This window comes from Rhineura floridana, chromosome 6 (genome assembly GCF_030035675.1).
Source record: "Rhineura floridana isolate rRhiFlo1 chromosome 6, rRhiFlo1.hap2, whole genome shotgun sequence".
Lineage (NCBI taxonomy): Eukaryota > Metazoa > Chordata > Lepidosauria > Squamata > Rhineuridae > Rhineura > Rhineura floridana.
The window spans coordinates 46,855,712-46,878,618 of record NC_084485.1 but is presented as its reverse complement, the minus strand read 5'-3'; the positions used below and the strand labels follow the sequence as shown (position 1 = coordinate 46,878,618).

The following is a 22,907-nucleotide window of genomic DNA, read 5'->3' as shown; positions in this document are numbered from 1 at the left end:
TTGTTCTTCTATGTGCTTAGTTAATCTAGCTTTAATAATACTTTCTACCAGTTTTCCAGGGACAGAAGTTAAGCTAACTGGCCTGTAATTTCCGGGATCCCCTCTGGATCCCTTTTTGAAGATTGGCGTTACATTTGCCACTTTCCAGTCCTCAGGCACGGAGGAGGACCCGAGGGACAAGTTACATATTTTAGTTAGCAGATCAGCAATTTCACCTTTGAGTTCTTTGAGAACTCTCGGGTGGATGCCATCCGGGCCCGGTGATTTGTCAGTTTTTATATTGTCCATTAAGCTTAGAACTTCCTCTCTCGTTACCACTATTTGTCTTAGTTCCTCAGAATCCCTTCCTGCAAATGTTAGTTCAGGTTCAGGGATCTGCCCTATATCTTCCACTGTGAAGACAGATGCAAAGAATTCATTTAGCTTCTCTGCAATCTCCTTATCGTTCTTTAGGACACCTTTGACTCCCTTATCATCCAAGGGTCCAATTGTCTCCCTAGATGGTCTCCTGCTTTGAATGTATTTATAGAATTTTTTGTTGTTGGTTTTTATGTTCTTAGCAATGTGCTCCTCAAATTCTTTTTTAGCATCCCTTATTGTCTTCTTGCATTTCTTTTGCCAGAGTTTGTGTTCTTTTTTATTTTCTTCATTCGGACAAGACTTCCATTTTCTGAAGGAAGACTTTTTGCCTCTAAGAGCTTCCTTGACTTTGCTCGTTAACCATGCTGGCATCTTCTTGGCCCTGGCGGTACCTTTTCTGATCTGCGGTATGCACTCCAGTTGAGCTTCTAATATAGTGTTTTTAAACAACTTCCAAGCATTTTCGAGTGATGTGACCCTCTGGACTTTGTTTTTCAGCTTTCTTTTTACCAATCCCCTCATTTTTGTGAAGTTTCCTCTTTTGAAGTCAAATGTGACCGTGTTGGATTTTCTTGGCAATTGGCCATTTACATGTATGTTTAATTTAATAGCACTGTGGTCACTGCTCCCAATCAGTCCAACAACACTTGCATCTCGCACCAGGTCCTGGTCCCCACTGAGGATTAAGTCCAGGGTTGCCATCCCTCTGGTCGGTTCCATGACCAACTGGTCTAGGGAATAGTCATTTAGAATATCTAGAAACTTTGCTTCTTTGTCATGACTGGAACACATATGCAGCCAGTCTATGTCCGGGTAGTTGAAGTCACCCATTACTACCACATTTCCTAGTTTGGATGCTTCCTCAATTTCATATCTCATCTCAAGGTCTCCCTGAGCATTTTGATCAGGGGGACGATAGATCGTTCCCAGTATTAAGTCCCTCCTGGGGCACGGTATCACCACCCACAACGATTCTGTGGAGGAGTCTGCCTCTTTTGGGGTTTCGAGCTTGCTGGATTCAATGTCTTCTTTCACGTATAGAGCGACTCCGCCACCAATACGTCCTTCCCTGTCCTTCCGATATAGTTTATATCCAGGGATAACCGTATCCCACTGGTTTTCTCCATTCCACCAGGTCTCGGTTATGCTCACTATATCAATGCTCTTCTCTAAGACCAAGCACTCCAGTTCTCCCATCTTGGTTCGGAGGCTCCTAGCATTAGCGTACAGGCACTTGTAAGCAGTGTCTCTCTTCAAGTGTCTTTGGCACTTGTGGTTAGGCCTGTGGTAATTTTGCTCTTCTGAATTTATATCCTGTGCCCCTGCTCTCACAATGCCTACTTCTAGGCCTACCCCTTTTAAAATTTCATCATTTCTTTGGTTTTTATCCCAGGGGGGAGGTTTATTCCGAACCGGACCTTTCTCAGCTCCTGTCGGGTTTCCCCCCTCAGTCAGTTTCATTTGGTCCTGGTTTCATTTGGCATTCAAGCTGATTGAGGGTCACCAGGATGTGTTTCCTACCATACAGGCTTTACTCAAGGTTGCTTCTGCCGACCTTTTTGTGCATTGGAGGGAGAGGTCTGGAAGGGTGGTAAGCATACTTTGACAGGAACCTAGGAAAGCTGCCTTACACTGAGTCAGACCATTGGTCCATCTAGCTCAGCCTTGTCTACATTAACTGGCAGCAGCTCTCCAGGGTTTTGGACAGGGGTCTTTTCCAACCATACCTGGTGATGCTGGGTATTGAACCTGGGACCTTCTGCATACAAAGCACGTGTGCTATCACTGATCCACAACCCTTCCAGTGTGTGATACTGTGTGAACTGTGTGGTACTCACAAAACTCAAAAACCATGTGGAGTTCCCAAAGTCAGTCATACAAAGACTGGTGTTTTTAAGTGAATTAAAGTTGTGCAGAATTACATTTGCTTTTGTCCTTTAAAAAAACTCTATATAATTTTAATTTCAGTGTAATTAAAATGGGGGTAAACATACACTTCATGCTGTGGAGTGAGCACTGAGGAATGTTGCCTGGGGAGTTAACTGAGCCATGCTTGAAGGTTAAGAGCTGTGGCAAAAAGGTCAAAAAGGAAATAATCTGAATCCCTTTCATTGGTTTAAGTGTTTAAAAAGATTCATAACTGCACTGACTGTATTTAAGGTTGGATATTTTGATATTGGTATTCTGTGCATGCTGCATATAATTCATTGGTGCAGTATCTTGCCGCATTTGGCAAAGCAGTAATAATAAGTGTTGTGGGCTTCTTTTTTAAAAAAAAGAGTTTTAAAAGGCTACTTTCATATTTAAATAAACCTGGAATGAGGACTTTTAGAGAGAGAGAAAAACACCATCACCCACACTTTATCTTTGCTAGCAAATGCCTTGAAATCTTGTCTATTGCTTTAGATAGATAAATAAGTAATTTCTGAATGTTAGAAATCCCCTGCATTTGAAGCAATCCACAGAATGTAGCAGGTGGCATGAAAGATAGCATACACAGACAGTGTTCTGTTCTAACTCTCCTTCAGTTTGGAACTTGGCACCTTCATTACTTAGATGCTAAGGCCACCAGAATTAAAAATCACTATCTTTCCCCCAATTTTTTTGCAATTCCATCATCATTCAAATGCCTTCCCCTTCCCTATATTTTTCAATTCTCAAGCCACTGTAGTATAGCACAATGGTTTTGGAGTTTTGACCTCAGTTCACATTTCTAATGCAGTGGTTCCCAAACTCCCCCCCCCGGACCACTTGAACATTGCTGAGGGTCTTGGCAGACCACTTAATGGTTTTCCTTCCTGTTGTAGCAATTGTAATGTGCTGTGCTACATGCTGTATGATGTTTAATTGTATTTTTCTTGCTGCATTTATTTCTTACATATTCTATGGAATTCAAATTGTAATAAAATACAATATATAAGAAATAAAATACAATTAAAAATGAATATTTAATGTAGCAGATGTGCCATCTTCCATCTTCAACCACAGACACACTGTGAACCACTTGAATAAAGCTTATGGACCACTGGTGGTCCATGGATCACCGTTTGGGAACCCCTGTTCTAAAGCATCATGAACTTCCAGGTAGCTGCTAAGAAACCACTGCCACTCATTCTCAGTCCCCTCTTTGCAATCAATCAGTCAATAAATAGCATTGCAGGGTTGTTGTGAGGATGATGAAGGCAATAATTGTAAAATGATTGATGAGTTAAAAGTGCAGCATAAATGAAATAATAATCACAATAAGCAGACTTAGATTTGTCCATGAAGCTCCCTATTAGCTACTCTGGCAGTGGCCTTCCAGGGTCTCAGGAAGAGGCCTGCTACCTGATCATTTAACTGGAAATGCTTAGGATTGATCCTGGGACCTTCTGTGTACAAAACATGTGCTCTGCCACTGAGATGTCATAAAGTGTTCTATTTTATAAAACATGGGTCCATTTGTGCTGCAAGTACTGCTCATAAGGTTATGTGCAAAATGTTTTAGATGCCATGCTTCACCTAACCAAAAAGAGAGAGGGGAAATGCAGGATTTTAGTTGTATATTTGCATTTTCCTCCTTCCTTTGATTCTCCTCTAAAACTGTAAGCCTTATTTAATTACATCACTTACTGCCATGAAATAATGCTAGATCCCAAATCTAGAGCATTGGGTTCAGTTGCAGGATTAGTATAGAGCAGTCTTCTACAACGTGGTGTCCTCCAGATGCTTTGTACTACAATTCACAGCAGCCCCAGCCAGCATGGCTGTTGGAGGAGGCTGTAGTAAAGGTTGAAATGGCCTTCAAGAGATCAAGGCAATAACGATATACCTATATGCTATGGCATTTGCAGTTGGAAAACACTCCAAAGGACAGCCAGGCCAGATCTCTGAAAAGGAAACAGAAAGCAAGTGGCTTTCAGAAGAGATTTTTATGTTATCTGGACCTCTGTAAGCCTGGCCATTCTTCAAAGACATGTGTAACCTCTTCCATCCTATTTTTTACATATATTATTGGTGCATTTTAGGTTATTTTTACTCTTGTTCTTATACTTGTTTCAGTGTTTGTTTTTGTAAATCAATTTGAGTTCACCTTTCTGAAAAAGCAACTAATAAATATAATAATAATTAATAATCCTCTTTAAAAATACTGCATAGCATGGTTCTCATATCAAGCCAAATAAAAAGTATGACCTAAGATGTCTAGATGGGTTGATTATGTCGCTTCTATAGAAAACACACCCAATATCTTTATAGAGCAGATAGTTTGCTGTGTCTTTTTAATAGTTTACTTGGCACTGAAAGGATTATGAGACCTGTAGCAGATAGCAGTAGCAGTAGATGTTATAGAAGAACTGTAGCATGTTTGGAATATGAGGGGCACTAGTACTAATTTAATTATCTGTCTGCTTCAGTAACTCTTGATCATAAGAAGTAAAGAAAAGGTGGTACTGCTAGTGAAAGCCACTGAGGAAGACGTTTTCATGCCACATTGGTTTCCATTGTGATTTTTTGTCATCTGTTCTGAAGTTCAAACATTGGAAAGACATATTAAATTGAGTATTTTACAACTTGTTCTTAGGTTTCCTTTCTTACCATCATCTGATAGCAAAGTTTTAAAGAGGAGGTGAACTGTGCCTTTCAGTTCATTCAAATATCCAAACTGCATTTACTTCATTTCCATAACTTGTCTTTCATTTACAATCTGTTCTCTCTCTGTGTGTTTTTTTTCTCCTTCACAGAGCTCAGCCGACCAAGGAGAGACAAAAAGCGCCCAAACCAATCAACCTTCAAAAATGATCCCACCTAAACAGCCCTTGTATACAATGCCACCGCAGGCCTCATCACCTTATCCTGGCTTGGGCTCTTTCTTGTCCCCATCAGACCTGCAAAGTTACCGTGGACACCCTCACCCCAGCCTCTCCAGGACCCTCAATTCCAAGCCCATGTTGCCCAGCATCAGTGCCTCGCCACCCCCTTCATTCCAAATCAGCCCCCCTCTCCATCAGCAGCTGTCTTTGCACCACCCACAGAGCTCCATCCTCAACCAGTCTCTCAGCATGCAGCAGGTCCCACAGCAACCCATCCTGTCTCCTTCCATGGCACTACAGGTACAGCCCCCAATGAACTCTTCACCACCAGGCCAGCAGGTGAGTGGCTTGGACCCTAAACTGAAATTCTTAAGCATGAATTCTGCACATCTGAGACTTGTAGCTAAACTAGATGTGACACTCATTATTCATAAACAGGATCTCCCATGATTTTTTTATTTAATTAATTAGCAGCCCCTACTGGGTTTCTTTTAAGATTAGGAAAACTGTGTTCTGAAAGAGAATGGCCCAGTTCACTCTTACAGTTAATGATTTCCCACGAATGTGCTGATCTCGACTGTTTTGTTCTACCCTCTTAATGCTCTGGAGATATAAACCACAATCCTAGGCTTAGTGTTATGTCCAAACTGAGAATTATGGTTTGCTTTCCTCAAAGAAACTGAGATCAATACCCAGGCTATGGTCTGAAGGCACATAAGGCCAGCTCCCTGCTGAAGCTAAGCAGGGTCAGGTGTGGTCAGTGCCTGGATGGGAGACTGCCTGGGAACCATATGTAAGCTGCCTTGGGTTTCTATCATGGGAAGAAAGGCGGGGTATAAATGTAATAAATAAATAAATACACCCAAGAACAAACCTTCACTATGTGATGTGCTGCCACTGTTTAAGCCTTTCTACCCATGCCATTTCCCCCATGTAAATGCTGTCCACCACTTGCTATTAGCTCTGCAAGGGGAAAAAGAGAGGAATAGCATCTGTTGCTGTCTTTTCCCCTTGTTTACCTAGTAGCAGTTTCTGGAGACTGCGATTCACACTGGGGAAAAGGCATGGCAGGAAAGGCTTAAACTCCTTCTCCTGGAACATTATTTACCTGATCTTCAAAGGGTCCATTCACCATGAATCTCCTGAATGACATCAAGCTGATGGGCAGATCAGAGCGCTCCTTCAACTACCTCCACGTTTCTCCCTCACACCACAGAGGTCTGAAGGAGTAGTGTGGAGGTTGGGGCGTTGAAAGTCACATTCCCATCACCCCCTCAGGTGACGTGCTGATCAGAGTGTGCCTTCAATCCCCTCTATGCTTCTCTGTGCTGAGGGGCAGGCATTAGATGGTGCTGTCCCATCCTGGGCAGATCTAAGCATGTTTCAGCACGCTTTGAAGTCCCTGACTATGATGTCAGGTGATTGAAAGGTGGACGACCCCACCCACCCATCAACTTTGGCCCACCAAGGGTTGGGGAAATGGAGATCTGGCCCTCTGGCCAGAAAAGCTTCCCCACATCTGCTCTAATAAAACACATCACTTTTGGGGTGAGGTTTCTACCACAAAATGGAGCAATATTAGCCAGGCAGCTCCAAAGCACAATTACTCAATAGCACCACAGTGATTCATGGGGTAGCAGCGCTGCTGTGCTAACTAATGGAGAGTTCCCCAGTCAGAAGGCCTTATATGGAAAAACATTTCAAAGTTATGTCATTCATTTCAAGTGCATTTAAAAGGGGTCTACTGAAGATGTTTATTTATCAAAGCAGATCCAATGGATTTGTCACTCAAGAGTGCGAAGGTGAATCTGTTTAGCAGTTTCCCATTGTTTATGTGCTCAGGACATCTGTCAAATAGATAATCAAAAACCTGGACCAACATGAGCAGAACCTTCAGTGTGCCTTGATTCTAGTGTGCTTCCTTTTGGGGACTGGGAATGAGAAGTGATCTGCAGATATGAGCATTCATGTACATCAGTCATGGTTTATCATTGTGGTAGATTACAACATGTAATTTAGATCTAACTCCTCAATCTAGCTTCAAAATAATTATAGTGAAGTCGAACTAACATTAATTAAAGTCAGTTGGACTGCTCTGAAGTAAGTGAACTTAGAATTGGAGGTTTAGAAATTGGGTGTTGTGCATCATTGACCCAAATTAAGCATAAACCTTGGTATTTGTAAAGCTTGTCGCTTGAGCTTCTTGTGACTGCCCAGATCTTGCATACCCCTGGTTGATGCATTCTGCTCATTTAGATCATACACAGACATGGCCAGCATCAGCAGCAATCTCTCTCTAAAGCATTTCTGAGCTGTCAAAAAAAGTCATCTGATGAAGAAACAATGCTTGTAAAGAATTTTCTCACAATATCACTTTACCTTCAACTTCTTCAGTGCATTACTGCAGCAGCAAGAGATACATTTCCTGCAGGAAAAGTGGTTATAATTGCAAAAAAAAAAATAGACACAGGCAAAAGCATTCATCATTGTGCATAATATGGCCAATAAGTATGGAATGAAGTTTTCCCAGAACATGACCTTGTAAAAATAGGAACAGAAAGAAAGCAGCAGACAGCTTTAGAGAATAGATATCCTATTGGAGATTTTCACTTTGGCCCTGATTTAAGGTTCTGGAGCACATGTTAAAGTCACTGCTATCTATTTATTTAAGTTCTGTACTTTGCTGGGACTCTGTTTGGATGCTTTCTTCAAGCTGTTACACATTAAGCCAGACTGTTCTGCCCATATCCAGATATGTAACATTTTCTTGTCATCTGTTTTTATCTTAGGACTTTTCACATATTTCATCCGAGTTTCAGAACAGTGTTGGGCCGCGATCACCTGGTGCATCAAACCCCCCAGGAAATACTGAGTGGGACAATGAATACCCCAGCAGAGAGTGTGGGATTAACCACTGCAGGCCAGTAGACAAAATAAGAAATTGCAGCATGCTTAAAGGGGCATCTAAACTGCATTTATTTGCACAATTGGGGACACAGTTGTTTGTCATTTAAGGCCAAGAAGAGAGAATGATGAAGTAATCAAAACACCATGTTCCAAAACAGTCATATTTATTTTGAACATGAGTGTATTTTTATTTAGTACCAAGCCTTCCCAATAAATAACGTTATCTTGTTCCCAAAACAATAGTGTGGATTTTCAAACTAAAGTGCCGCAGTGTTGATTTGACAAAAACTCAGCTCTTACCATTAGTTTTCTTTTCTTTTAAGCGTCACAGAAGGGATCTATAATGCTTGGTTATGTGCTAGGGCCTTGGCAGAAGCTCTGATGCCAATGTTGAGTGACAAGAGAGGGCAGGGAGAAAGACAAGTAAGACAGGCTGAGCCTCTCCCTTACTCAGCAGCTGGTCTTCTTGCTCTGTTTGCGCAGAGCCTGCCCTTCTACATGTGTAGGGACAGCATAGGGCCAAACTGGGCTAACTGGATCATCACAGGTATTAGCCAACTACAGTTTCCAAGAACACGGGGGCGCTTCTATGTGCTGTAATCATGGAAATTGCCGGTAGCCAATATCCATGATTGTCCATTTCACAAACTATGTTTGTACTCACAAACATGCCCCAATACAATGGTCAGAATTGCCTGTGTGACTATGTAATGCAGTGCTTAAACAAACTCCCAAGTTATGCATTAGATACTATTGGGAATGATGCCTCAGCATATAAATGTGTCTTCACCCAAAGGCCTTTGTGTTTTTTTCCATTTTATTTATTAATTATTTGATTTATATCCTGCCCTTCCTACCCACAGGAGCCCAGGGCGGCAAACAAAAGCACTAAAAACACTTTAAAACATCATAAAAACAGACTTTAAAATACATTAAAACAAAGCATCTTTAAAAACATTTTTTGAAAAAGCTTTAAAAAAGCTTTTCATTTCCCCATAGCCGTCCATAACAAAACAATGGTAATAAATCTGTATTTTTTCCAACAAAGATCAGGATGTATTTGTCAAGGCATATGTGCATGCTAGTTTGCGATATTTTCAGTTCATCCTTTAGAGTTACTAGAAAAATGTTACTAGGGAGAAAAAGTAAGTACTTTTCCTAGCATGTTGAAACAAGGGATGAATAGATTTTGTCTGCCTTCCATGGATCAGCTGTGCCTAGTATTCTACTTGCCTGCCTTCCAATTATTCATAAATAATTTAAAGAATTATCAGAATTTGTAATTTGGTCTTGCTGCAGCCTTCCACTGTTTGGCGTTATTTTCCCCCTCCATCTCAGTAAGGGGTGGGGAACCTGCAGCCCTCCGGATGTTGTTGGACTCCAGTTCCTGTCAGCTTAGGCATGGCCAGTGACCAGGGAAGATGGGAGTTATGAGAGCTAGTGTGATGTAATGAATAGAGTGTTGGACTATGACATAGGGGGACCAGGGTTGGAATCCCCACTCAGCCATGAAGCTCGCTGGGTGACCTTAGGCCAGTCACTCTCTCAGTCTAACCTACTTCACAGGGTTGTTGTGAGGATGAATGGAGAGGGGGACAGCCATGCACATCACTTTGAGCTCCTTGGATGAAAGGTGGTATATAAATGTAATAAATAAATAAATAAGGAGGCCCCATCACTGCTCTAATGCCCATGAACTAATAAGTGCATTGAAACACTGGGCTTTTCTTTTTTTTCTTTTTTTAACAGTGCAACTGTACATATTATTGCATCAGCAATTCATTCAATCTACAAGCAAGAATCCCCATTTAAAGTCTCACCATCTTGCTAGTGCTCATCTAGTTCTAAGCAAGTGCAGTGTGAATTTCCTTTATGATTTGCGGAAAATATAGACTTGAGCCTAATGTTGATTTTTAGCACAAACCAAGTGTTTGAGGGATGGGTGGGAAATTTCTAAAAAGCCATACATTACCACACTTATATTCTTCACAGCCTCCATCACTTGTTTGTGTGCTCATGGTGATGTCATTTCTTCTCCTGCTGGTGTCATTTTCCCATTGCATCCTACCCACAAGACACCTGAGTCAGAGCAGGAAGCATTACTTTCAGCCCTGCTCTGCCCTCACATGATGATGTCTTGTGAATGCTCCTTCATATGTCTGCCTGTCTGTCTGTCTGTCAATCCAATCCAATCCAATCCAATCCAATCTATAAATGTAAGCCATCACGGTGACATGACGTCGCAGTGTGACAGCAAGGCAGGATGATCCAGCAAGCCATGCAGTGGCCACAGCCTGGACCTTGGCAGCCACAGCCTCACCAGGAGGCTGGGCAGGAGGCAAGTGGTGGTGGCAGCTGCAGCCCGGGCAAGAGGCCGAGTGGGAGGCCAGTGCCGGTGGCAGCAGTAGCAGCAGCTCCTTGGAGGCCAGGCAGCAGGTTTGGCAACCCATGCGGGGAAGCTTTGGAGACCCGTGAGGGGGAAGGGGGAGCTTCGGAGACCCTTTGGGGGGAAGAGGGGAGCTTCAGCAACCCCGGGGGATGACGTGGGGAACTTTGGTGACAGTAGGTGGGGTTGACAAGCAAAGCCAGCAGGGGCAGAGCCCCTAGTACATATAAAAAGTCCTTGCATAATGAAAAACAGCATGGCATGGTGAAAGCCAAGTCAGAACCATTCTTATTGATATCTATTTTTTATTTATCAAGATTTTTTTTAAATGCAGAATAATTCAGTTCTCTATTTGCACTAAAGTGGTAATGCCCAGACCCATGTTTATCACCTCATCTGCTGTTTGTGAGAATAAGTTCTAGCATTGAGTGGCTGCACATGTCCTTGCATATTTTGCCATGTGGGTATAAATGCACTGAAGAAGCATCGTTATTTTCTTCAGTCATGTAACCATTGTAAACAAACCAGTTTGACTGGCAAGTGGGCGTGTGTGTTCAATAAAGAATACTGAGAACTGCAATTCCCTGAGGCAGCTCATCAGTTCTCTTTGAGAACCTTCTCCGTACCTTTAAAAAAACTACAATTCCCAGGATTCCCTGGGAGAAGCAATAACCTTTAAATTGTAATCTGGATTTAGCACTGGGTTGTATTGAAACTTCAGGCTATTACTATAACATCGCCACATCCAGAAAGACCACATTAATTTTGACATGCTATGCACAGCCCAGTGGAGTTTCTGCATCTCCCTTCACTTCTATGGCACAAGTAAATATTGTACCCTTAGGATTACTTCTGTCTGTTTGAAGCTTTTTCACTACAGAGATAATTTCCCAGTGTGTCCTTTATGAATGTAACTCCCCTGGGGAAGCCTAAAAAGGTTTATTTGCTGTCCTTTGAGACATGTTCTGTGTAAACAGTTCTGTACATGTAAAGCAAAAACATTGCAACTTGGCTCTGTAAAGTTAGCTGACCATTTAAAAGACATACTTAGGTAAACACTTTCCCTTAAAAACAAAAAACAAACTTGACCAACATTTTAATATATAGCCAGGGTTTTCAGGGACTTAGCTAGAGGCAAATAGCTTGAGGCTTTTCCCAGTGGTAAACTAATGTTTTGCATATAAAAGATCCCAGGTTCACATCCTTCACTAAAGGTCTCAGATTGCATTTCTGGGAAAGACCCTTGCTGAAGACTATACATTTAAAGCACAGGGCTTTAGGAACTGTAGTTTGTTAAGGGTGCTGGGAATTGTAGCTCTGTGAGGGGTAAATTACAGGAATTTGACTCAGGATGTCTTTCACATACATGCCTTGCAAAGGGAGTCCAGGCTTGAGCTGCAGGGGTGAAGGATAGAACTGCAGCAGGTCTTGATTTGTATGTATGTCTGCAGACACACACACACGCAGAGTTGTCAGTACTGAGACAGTTGGACCCATTGGTCTGACTCAGTGTCAGTACAAAACAGCCTCTTACATCTTACAAACCTTATAATTCCAAACTAAACAATCTGTCTCAGAAGAACAAACCAAGATAAGATTTGTTAAATCCAAGCAGATGAAGGAAACCCAGTAAGGGCAGCTGCAAACTTCTTTCCCACAGTGAGTCTTTGATTATGTTGTCATTATAGGCCTAATTCAAGTCATAGAATAGTTCCAAGCATGACTAATAAGAACACCACAACCACAACCAGGCACACATGGTCTAAGGGACAGTTTGGGTATCTTGTGAAGCCAAGGTTTATTCTGATGGTTGCATTCTCCCATTTACCCCCCCACCTCCTTTGGTGCAGTCACAAAGAAGGGATTGGAAGCTTTTGCTTCCATTTTTAATTTATGGAACTTTTAGTTGAGATTAAGTTAAAAATACAGGCAACAAAAAAGAATACACATTACAATACAATGTTATTAAAGAAATAAGTAACTCATTGTACTAATTAACTAAGTGCTCACTCACTGTACTATCATGTACAGTAACTATGTTTAGTAAAAATAAGTAATATGTTTTATGTAAAGCAGCCTAGTAACTGCAACTTGCCCTGATGTCCAAACCTGACAAACTGAGGTTTTGTTAAAACCTTAACTATGTTTTGTTAAAACAAACCAGGTAACTGGCTCAAATGAGCAGCAGTTGAAGTTAACCACAGTTTGTCAAGTTCAGACAAAACAATAAGCGCTGTTAATTAAAGATTCCCAATGTTTAGAACACTAAAACTGAACTGCTGATAATTTGCATTTCTTCTATTAGAAGCCATTTTGGAGAGTAAGGGGCATATAAATAAATAAATAGCACCGAGTCCATTGCATTCCTGAGGGACAAATTAGATGAGGTCCTTGGAAATCCACATTCTGATCTCCCAGAGGAGGGACAACATAGCTCATGATCTACTGCATGTTGTCATTAGACAATGGGAAGCTGCCTTGTATTAGGTCAGGTCATTGGTCTATTTAACACCGTCCTATCTCCAAACCCTGTCTAGTGTTTTACCCAGGGTTTTAACCAGCCATACCTGGAGATGCCTGGGAATTGAACCTGGGGCCTTCTGCACGCAAAGCATGTGTTCAACCCAGAGCTTGGAAAAGTTACTTTTTTAAACTACAACTCCCATCAGCCCCAGCCAGCATGGCCACTGGATTGGGCTGATGGGAGTTGTAGTTCAAAAAAGTAACTTTTCCAAGCTCTGATTCAACCACTGAGCTGCAGCCCCTGCCCTAGAGGAACAGAGTTTTGTACCTTACACTGTTAGATTGTCCATTTAGCTCAGTTTTAGATACTTTGATTGGGAGCAACTCTCTGGGATCTTACCCAGAGGTCTCTGCCATCACCTGCTACCTGACCCTTGTTTTAAAGTGGAGATATCTAGTATTGAACTTGCTGCATACTGAGTTATGGTGCATCCTTGATCAGAAGCAAAGGATTAGTATATTAGGTGAAAGCAGCCATGACATGTGTGTGCACATGCGCATGCGCTAGGAGGAAGTCAGATCATCATTAATAATAAGATCAAAGAAATGGCACTGGGATGTTTAACCCTTTCCACCCCATAAAGTTTTCCTGATCTCACATCCCATCCCCATCAGAAGCTGCTATCTGGCATGTGGAGAAAACATACTGGGTTCCTGTTTGATTTCTGCTGCTTTGGGTGGGAGACATTTTAGATCAGGAAAGCAACACAAGGGGAAGGGTGAAAACACCCTGCTCCAGCACCAGTTCTCAGATTTTATCTTCTTCCTTACCCGGCTACCAGGGGCCTTGTCTCCTTGAACCTTTTTACATTCAATTATATTACTAGTGTTACTATTATAGAAGATTTGAGCCCCCCGTTTTACCATTGCAGTGGGAGCGCTCAGCTACCTTTTTGTAATTTGGCAAAAAGTTATGCTGGCAAATGCTAGCAAGGCAGTAGTCACCCACCATTTCCAGTGGATCAGTTTGTCTTTCTTTTTTTCCTTTTCCTTTTTTTAAAGCTGCATTTGTGTGACCTCCTACCAGAACACACAATCTTTTGCATTATTAAAAGATGAGTCAAATAAAGATAAGATACAAATAGGTGTTTTTCCAAGACAAAGCTGCCTTTCTGCAACAGGCTGCCTACCCTCATCCCCATTATATGGAAATGGGGTTCGGGGAAACCAGGGTCTCGTGCAGTGATAGAAAAAATGTGTTTTTTTCTTAAATAATCTAGGAAGTTCAAGAGATGGCATACATTAGTTGGAACTTCAGTACTTCATGCTTTCTGAACTTGTGTTCAGGAAATGCTTGTTCGGGTCCTTTTCACTACTCCTATCCATGCAGAACTTGCTGTGGAATAAATAGTATTTGCAGTAGGTAGAAAAGGATGGTGTTATTTTTATAATAATGTGGGAGGGAAATAAACAATTTTAAACAACAAATCAGCATTCAGGACTTTCCAAAATGTTACTTTTTCCATTGGTTCTGTGTGATTCCGTCTGCAGTAAAAGGGGCTGGCTGGTGTTTAAGTATTGTGATATTAGCCCCCCCCCTCTCTCTCACCACACACTCTTAGTAGGTTTTACGTAATGAGCCACCTGCCCTGGGGGTGGTATAGATTAGAAGCCTCTCTTGAAGAGTAGCTTCATTATATAGCTGAATATAAAAATAACATATAGCCTAATATAAAAATTGAATTATTTAGGTATATTGGGATGTTGAAGAATGCTAGTGTACCTTTATGAAATTCACTTATAGACAAAAACCTTTGTGGATTAAGAATGTACCTATAGCCAACAGATATTTCTATCAAACTTTAAAAAGCAGGGAAATTGGGCAGCTATCGTGAACGCACCAGGAGAGCAAGAGACGTGAGCTCCTCTCTGAGATATTGGACTGCTCTACAAATTTGTAAAAATGCAAACACAAATTGGGTTGGTCTTTCACAGTCCAATCCACTTGCTGTGTAGCTTGGAAGAATGTGGTAACATGTGCCTCTGAGCATATAGTGAGTGGTGGCAACACCTGCCATCTCCAAGGATGGAGAATTACATTTTTGTATGTCTGTTGGTGTTCTTACTTTGCTTCTTTTCTGTTTCTACAGAGAATCTAACCTAGAAAATTATATTTCTCTCATTATCTCTGTCAAATTTATTTTTATTAATTTCAAAGCCTTTTTATTACTCAGTGTCATACGATGGTGAAGACAACCTTTTGTGTTTCAAACTGGAGGTTCTGTTTCTATTTTGGATGCATTAACAGTTGAATCTGAAACTGCAGTTTGATGTAAAATTAGAGTAATTACAATATGTTGCTACTTAAGCAATGAATCTAGCTGTTTGAAAAAACAAACTTGGACTGCCCAAGACTCATGTTTTCAGCCTGCTGTGCTTAAACCACTCCACTTAAGAAAAGGTGGGCATGGTCAATTAAAAACATAGAGGACACCTAGAATTTTGCTAGAATATATTTCACCTCCCACTGTTTATCTTGTGCAAACTGAGACACTCCTCAGGTGCATTAGAAACTATTCTGCAGGATAGTCACTGTCATTATTGCACAATTGTTTTTGGAGTTGTTTTAGTGTTGCAAAGTGTTGCTGTACTTCACATATTCAAAGAAACAGAAGCAAAAGAAAATGTTTTACTATAGGAAACTTCATTAAATTGCAAAGCATATCAAACATATTTAAAGTGACTATCTGAGTTATCGTTATGTGTCGATAATCACTTACGGTGACCCTATGAATCAGTGACCTGCAATAGCATCTGTTATAAACCACCCTGTTCAGATCTTGTAAGTTCAGGTCTGTGGCTTCCTTTATGGAATCAATCCATCTCTTGTTTGGCCTTCCTCTTTTTCTACTCCTTTCTGTTTTCCCCAGCATTTTTGTCTTTTCTAGTGAATCGTGTCTTCTCATTATGTGTCCAAAGTATGATAACCTCAGTTTCATCATTTTAGGTTTCATTTGTTCTGACACTCATTTGTCTTTTTCGCAGTCCATGGTATCTGCAAAACTCTCCTCCGACAACATATTTCCGATGTGTTTATTTTTCTTTTATCCGCTTTTTTCACTGTCTGACTTTCACATCCATACATAGAGTTCAGGAATACCATGGTCTGAATGATCCCGACTTTGGTGTTCAGTGATACATCTTTGCATTTGAGCTGCCCTCCCCAGTCCTAGCCGCCTTCTATTGTCTCCATTTTGGTTAATGACTGTGCCAAAGTATTGATAATCCTTGACAAGTTCAACGTCCTCATTGTCAACTTTAAAGTTACATCAATCTTCTGTTGTCATTACTTTAGTCTTGGTGTTCAGCTGTAGTCCTGCTTTTGTGCTTTCCTCTTTAACTTTAATCAACAGTCGTTTCAAATCATTACTGACTTCTGCTAGTAGTATGGTATCATCTGCATATCTTACATTATTGATATTTCTCCTTCCAATTTTCACACCTCCTGCTTTCCGTATGATATGTTCTGCATATAGATTAAACAATTAGGGTGATAAAATACACCGCTGTCTCACACCCTTTCTGATTGGGAACCAGTCAGTTTCTCCACATTCTGTCCTTACGGTAGCCTCTTGCCCAGAGTATAGGTTGTGCATCAGGACAATCAGATGCTGTGGCACCCCCTTTTCTTTTAAAGCATCCCATTGCTTTTCATGATCTACACAGTCAAAGGCTTTGCTGTAATCTATAAAGCACAGGGTGATTTTCTTCTGAAATTCCTTGGTCTGTTCCATTATCCAACATACGTTTGTGATATGATCTCTGGTACCTTTTCCCTTTCTAAATCCAGCTTGGATGTCTGGCATTTCTCGCTCCATATATGATAAGAGCCTTTGTTGTAGAATCTTGAGCATTACTTTACTTGCATGGGATAGTAAGGCAATAGTTTGATAATTACTGCATTCCCTGGGATCCCCTTTCTTTGGAATTGGGATGTATATTGAACACTTCCAGTTTGTAGGCCATTGTTTTCTTTTCCATATTTGTTGACAAATTTTTTGTAAAAATTTGGACAGATACAGTCTCAATAACTTGTAGCAACTCTATCGGTATGCCATCTGTTCTTGGTGATTTGTTTCTTCCAAGTATTTTAAGAGCAGCTTTCACCTCACATTCTAAACTTTCTGGTTCTTCATCATACAGTTCTTCCATGAATGAATCTCAGTTTTACAGGATTCAGCTTCACTTTATTGGCTCTCATCAGTGCATGTATTCATTGGTTCAGGTCAGGCATGACCTCTCCTAACTCAGTTGTAAGAAACAGAACTGAGTGTCATCAGCATATTACATTTCTACAATAGTTTGCAAGCACATGTTTCATACTGATACCCTTATAAGGAGCCAGGATTTGCTGAAGCAACATTGGTAGCAAACCTGGATTTGCTGGTGCATAATGTGTGAAAGGATAGTCCAATTGAAATTATACATGGGACTTAAAGGACTTAAGTGTAATTTATTTTAACTGAATTTAGAGCCACTCTATACATTACACTTGCCACAGGGTACCAGCATACACATATACAGCCCATTCTGTCCATAATAATAATTAGGTTGGAACCATATGAGCTTTCCCATCAATGATTCTCAATAATGCCATTAGGGAAACTCAGGATGTGGTGGCCCAACACATGTGGTGAACTGAACCAAATAATACAGCGATAAGTTGGGAATTTTGTTTGTTGTAATAGCTAGTGTTTTCTGTAGTGTCCATTTTGGATCATTCAAGCCATTCCATAGTGGCTGTTGTCACTATCATTGGGCATATTCAAGAGTTATATAGCGAGAGATGGATTAGTATGGATGGTCTGCTGCAATGTGGGGCCATACCCTCACCAAAAGTGGCCTAGATTTGTCTACTTGTTGTAGGTTTTGGTTGTCTGGTGGAAGAGCCCAGGAACAGAAAGCTTCAGACATTTTGGAGGCGTGAGCAGTAACATCTCATCCTGAGCTAGCGCAGCACAGACAATGGCTTTCCAAAAGCCTCTTTTGAATGTGTTGTCACTTGAGATGGTTTATTATAGGAACTCCATCCCTTACAGCATGATGCAGATTCCCTTTTGCATCTTCCCTTTTTGCATCCCCAAAGCTTCTTGTGAGAATGAAGCCCTGCTTCAGTGTCATCAGGACTGTGTACCAAATCTGAAGTGCAGCAGCAATACCTGAGCCACAGATCTTAGAACCAGGCCATCAACATTTGCTCAGTTTCTTTACTCAAGACTTGTTCCATCCTAATAATGGTCACGACTGCTGAGTTTTTCTCTTTAAAGGCTACTGCTATGTTTATTTTTCTTCTCTGTTTATCAGATATTAGATCACTGAATAATTGTCAGTTGCTCTCATCTCTCACAGTTAATTATTGTTTACTCTTCCATGCCACCATGTATGATTGGCTGTCTGGGCATCTTAATCAAACTTTGTGATTTAGGCTGTCTTCTTTAAACCTTTCAGTCTAGAGTGGTCATGGTAGCACTCTGGACTAAGTAGCCTGAACAGAGCATTAGTCTGTGAAGCAAATCACACACAGACCTGCTGACTTGCACACAAGTCAGTTTGTCCAAACGAAAACAGACTACACTAATTCATGATGGAGACTGGAAGATGCATTTAAATTATTCAGTCTTCCAAATCACTTGAGTAAGTGAACAAACACCATAAAAAAGCAAAGCTAGAATACAGCAAACGCACTTAGTTTAGATTCAATTATTTATAGCAATACCCGTAATGTGTTTGGGAGAGTAGTTTGTAAAATTAATGAAGTTTTGGTACTAGAAGAACTCACTACTTCATGAACATATTAAATCTTTGCTGAGGGTAGGAAGACAGATCACTTTAAATGCAGCTTATAAAAAGTACAGGTAAGTGAATTATAAGAGAGAAATGTGATGGATACAATACAATGCTGACTTCTTTTGCAAATAGATGTATCAGCAAAGTGCTTCAGTATGCTCTCATTGTTCCTACTCTAGTTTTCGTTTGTTTTTTTAGTCTCAAGGGCACAAACCAAATTAGCTACAACAAATGACCAGACTTGGCATTATGGTCACTGACCCATTTGTTTAAATCAGTATAAAGAAGATAAGGGGTCCAATTTTTAGAGAGAAGAGGCCATGCAAGTGAGAGGAGCTGAAGTCTCCTTGAAATCTCCAGTAACTCCCTGTGGCCTCTTCCTCCTGTCCCACACACACTTTTCTCCAAACTGAACTCATTTCCAGTGTTTGGGGAAAACCTGCAGGACTGGAGAAGAAAGCTAGCGGTAGAGGGATGGGTTAGCACCCCCAGTCCACATGCCCTTTTTGCTCAAAAAACCTCCCTGTTTTATGAATATTTGGGACATGCTCACATTTAAACGAACTGCCTGCCACTATCTAGTTTGGCCCTAGGTGCCTTAGAACTAAAAAAAAAAAACCCAATCCCAACAATTGCGATATTCCATTGCTTTGTGAAATGGGATACTGGCATATTTTAGTTTGGAAGAATTATAGGCATGCTCATTTTTCAGGGCTTTTACTGGCTGATGGTGGAGTCTGGAGAGTCCTTTGCCTCACTACTTCACTGTCACAGCAACTGGCAGATGCAGTAGAGTTTTTCCCTGTAGATGCTGCTTCTCTGGCTAATGGCACAGGCCCCACTACGGCGCTTACTGTAGCACTCCCTCTGAGGGGATGGGGTCAGCAGAGCCAATCTCCCTGTAGCCCTTGTTCCATTACCTGGTGGCAGAGGCCAGAGTATCCTTCACATTTGACCTTGCACTTTTTCTGAGAAAAAAACACTAAATTTTCCATTTAGATACAAAACAAGGGTGGGGACCTGAGGCCTTGGGGGCAAATGCAGGCCTCCAACCCTCTCTATCTAGTACTTACCTTCTCAGACCATGTCCCCTGCTTCAGCCACAAACCCTTTCACCAGGCCACACCCCTCACTGGTCTTGCTTTGTATCATCCTTGAGGGTTTTTGTCTGGATGAAATCTGTCCTTGAACGTTGATAATGATTCTTGCTTGCCTGGATGGAAGGTAGAGAGGGGTGTGCGAGTATGTATAGAAAGTCATCTATTGGAGAAAGGTAAAATTAATATTCATTGTTCTGCCCACTTTTGTCACTGGCTCCGCCCACCACTGGGATGTGGCCCCATAGAAGGTTGCCCAGAAAGCACTGCACCCTTTGGCCAGAAAAAGTGCCCCGCTCCTGATGCAGAAGGTCAAGAGCTAATCTGCGATAAGAAGAATATGAAATATACAGTCCTGATTTCACTTGACTATACTGTTTAATTAAATTGCAAGTTTTCATTCCTTTGGCATTTCATTGTTTGTACCTCACCTTGATGAAGTTGGCTATTCATAATCTGGCAAAAAATAATCTTCTGCACTCTGAAGAGGCAACTTTTCTAAATCTTCCAAACCATAGTGCCATTTGATTCGGTAGCATGTATCCCATTGATTTTAATTACTGTATTTTGCACCTGTAGTCTCTGTAATCATCATTAATTTCAACCCAAGAAAGGGATGGTTGTCTTTTTATCTGCCTACCCATCTATTTATTACCTACAAGATTGATGGTCCTAGTACTGCTATCAAGTGGGCTTGGATAGTTATATCTTATATTTTAAAAATCCAAGTTGTAACATTTACAATACGCACCTGCACAGGCATAAAATATCTTATTGATGTGTGTGCTGGCCTGGTGGATAACTTTCTTTATTTTTAATTGCTTATCACAGTCTCTCACCCATATCTTCCTTTTCTATCTCTCTCTTACAGCATGCTGCCAAGGGACAAGTCACTCTACCTCACTTAAACCCTGATACCGCTGTTCTGCAAAGGTGAAAAGGAAGGACATTTAAGAGGGTGTGCGATGCAGGCTACCCAGATGGGCATCAAGCAAGTCATATGGGCAAGAGAGCACCTCACCTTTGGCTTCATATCCTGGCTCTGAGAGCAGCATATCCCTTCCCTTTTCTTCTCCTCCTCCCTGTCTGTCTCTTCTTCTCTGAAGTCCTTCTGTACATGGAAGCCAACCTTGCATAAACCATAAAGAACAAAATTTACAAAGGACCACCCCACCCCACGCACACCTTTCTCTGCTTGCCACCAGCTTAGCTATGGACCATTTTCCTAGCAAACTGCTTTTTAGATTCAGCACAGACCCGGGCACAGCGCTCGCTCAAAGGCATTAGGCTTGGCTCAGCAGGAGGAGACACTTTTTTGACGACTTGCTAAATGGCACTAAACTTTGTGCAAGACAAATGTGAAGTCTGTGTGAATATTGTACATGCAAAAGGCCTCGGATGTCTGGCAAAAAAATTAAAAATTTAAATTTAAAAATTAAAAATTAAAACCTGTTTGGAGGTTAGGTGGAGACATCAGATGGGAAGCAGAAGTGCAAATATGAGAGGGAGACAATGTGAAAAAAGACCATGAAAAATATAATTTGTTGGATAGTTGTAAGTAGCTTACTAAATGTTTTAGAACCGTGCTAAAGACATCTTTAAGATTTTTTTGTGGAAAAAAAATTAGTAGTTTACTTTATAGTAAAAGCATTTTATATTAATTGTAGCACATTTTTTAGTTATACATAGAATGGAGATGTGTATAAAAAAACCTGCCAAACTCGTTTCTATTATTTGTACAGCAAGAAATGGACAGTTTATATCCATGTTATATGGCATTATTATATTTTTTTCAGCCATACGTCCATCTATTTAAAATTGCTGACAAGGATTTTTGTCTATTTATGAAAAAAATTAGAAAGCAGAATACAATTTATGAAAAGTGCTTTTTCCATGGTTGTTTTTTTTTTAATTATTTTATTTTCTTTCTGGTGCTGTTTATGCAGTACCTGCACATTTTGGCTCACAATGCTTATCTTACCTTTCTTTATAATAAAACATATGAAAAGTAGAACCAAAACAGCCTCATTCTTTTGTGGGACTTGGCCGCGGTTCAGTGATGGAAGTGCCAACTGTCACATTTGATGTGCTGCCAAGTCCTATGTGGCTTGTGAAATACCTGCACACAGTAACATGGAAGATCACAGTCTTTAAAATGGCCAGTGTTCTCTGATTTATTATCTTGGCCCCAGCAATCCTGCAATACTATGGCCCCAGGGGCAATAGGAAGCTTGGGGTCCCCTCTTCAAAAGCAGAGAGGTCTGACTTTAGGGAGGGAAATCTGATGTTGGATGCTTTCTCTTTGGTGCCATGGAAACCTCTGTGGCCCTTGCCCTCCCAATGCCATAGCTCCAACACCAGTAAGGCTGAAAAGGGGGTATGCTGGGGGAAGAGATGGCTCCAAAGGACACAAGCCCCCAAACTGACATGCCCCCAAACTAGGGAGAAAACTATGCTAGCCTTGGAACCTCCTTCCCAGTTGGAGGGACATAGCTAAAGAAAAGAACTCAGCAAAGGATAGAGAAGCACAGAGGTTTGCTTTACCCTGCTGGCAAGAGCCTTGCAGGACATTGGATAAGGTTTTCCACCCCGACCTTTAGTATTGTAAGTCACTGATACTTGCTTTCTGCCTTAAGAGAGCTTAAAAATGGAAATGGACTGCCTTCAAGTCAATCCCCACTTATAGCGACCCTATGAATAGGGTTTTCATGGTAAATGGTATTCAGAGGTAGTTTACCATTGCCTTCCTCTGAGGCTGAGAGGCAGTGACTGGCCCAAGGTGAGCTTCATGGCTCTGTGGGGATTTGAACCCTGGTCTCCCAGGTCATAGTCCAACATCTTAACCACTACACCACACTAGCTCTCTAAGAGAGCTTACTGTTGTCATTTGTTCCAATCCATTGGGATTAGGGGTGACCATGCATATATGGAGTTCCTCCACCAATGCAAGGTTTCTATTTCACTTTGGGTGGAAAGGGCAGGTCTTTGCCAAGCAAGAAAATGCACACAGGGAACTGCTGGCCTTTTCATTGAAATAGACAGGGAAATGTGCCCCAT

At 41.1% G+C, this 22,907-nt stretch overlaps 1 protein-coding gene across 10 annotated transcripts in view; it reads left to right on the top strand.

The window, feature by feature from the left end:
• TOX2 (TOX high mobility group box family member 2) overlaps window positions 1–21,836 on the top strand; it is a 351,224-nt gene extending 329,388 nt beyond the window's left edge. For 2 of the 10 annotated variants that reach the window (XM_061631669.1, XM_061631662.1), the window contains 2 exons: window positions 5,082–5,489; window positions 7,940–8,946. In XM_061631669.1, coding sequence (XP_061487653.1) covers window positions 5,082–5,489; window positions 7,940–8,164 — 633 coding nt within the window. In that variant the 3' untranslated portion in view covers window positions 8,165–8,946. Of the gene's footprint in view, window positions 1–5,081; window positions 5,490–7,939; window positions 8,951–20,721 lie in introns of those variants that run through there. The other 8 variants (XM_061631670.1, XM_061631667.1, XM_061631663.1 and 5 more) reach the window with 7 other exon arrangements.
• Window positions 21,837–22,907: the final 1,071 nt, after the last annotated feature.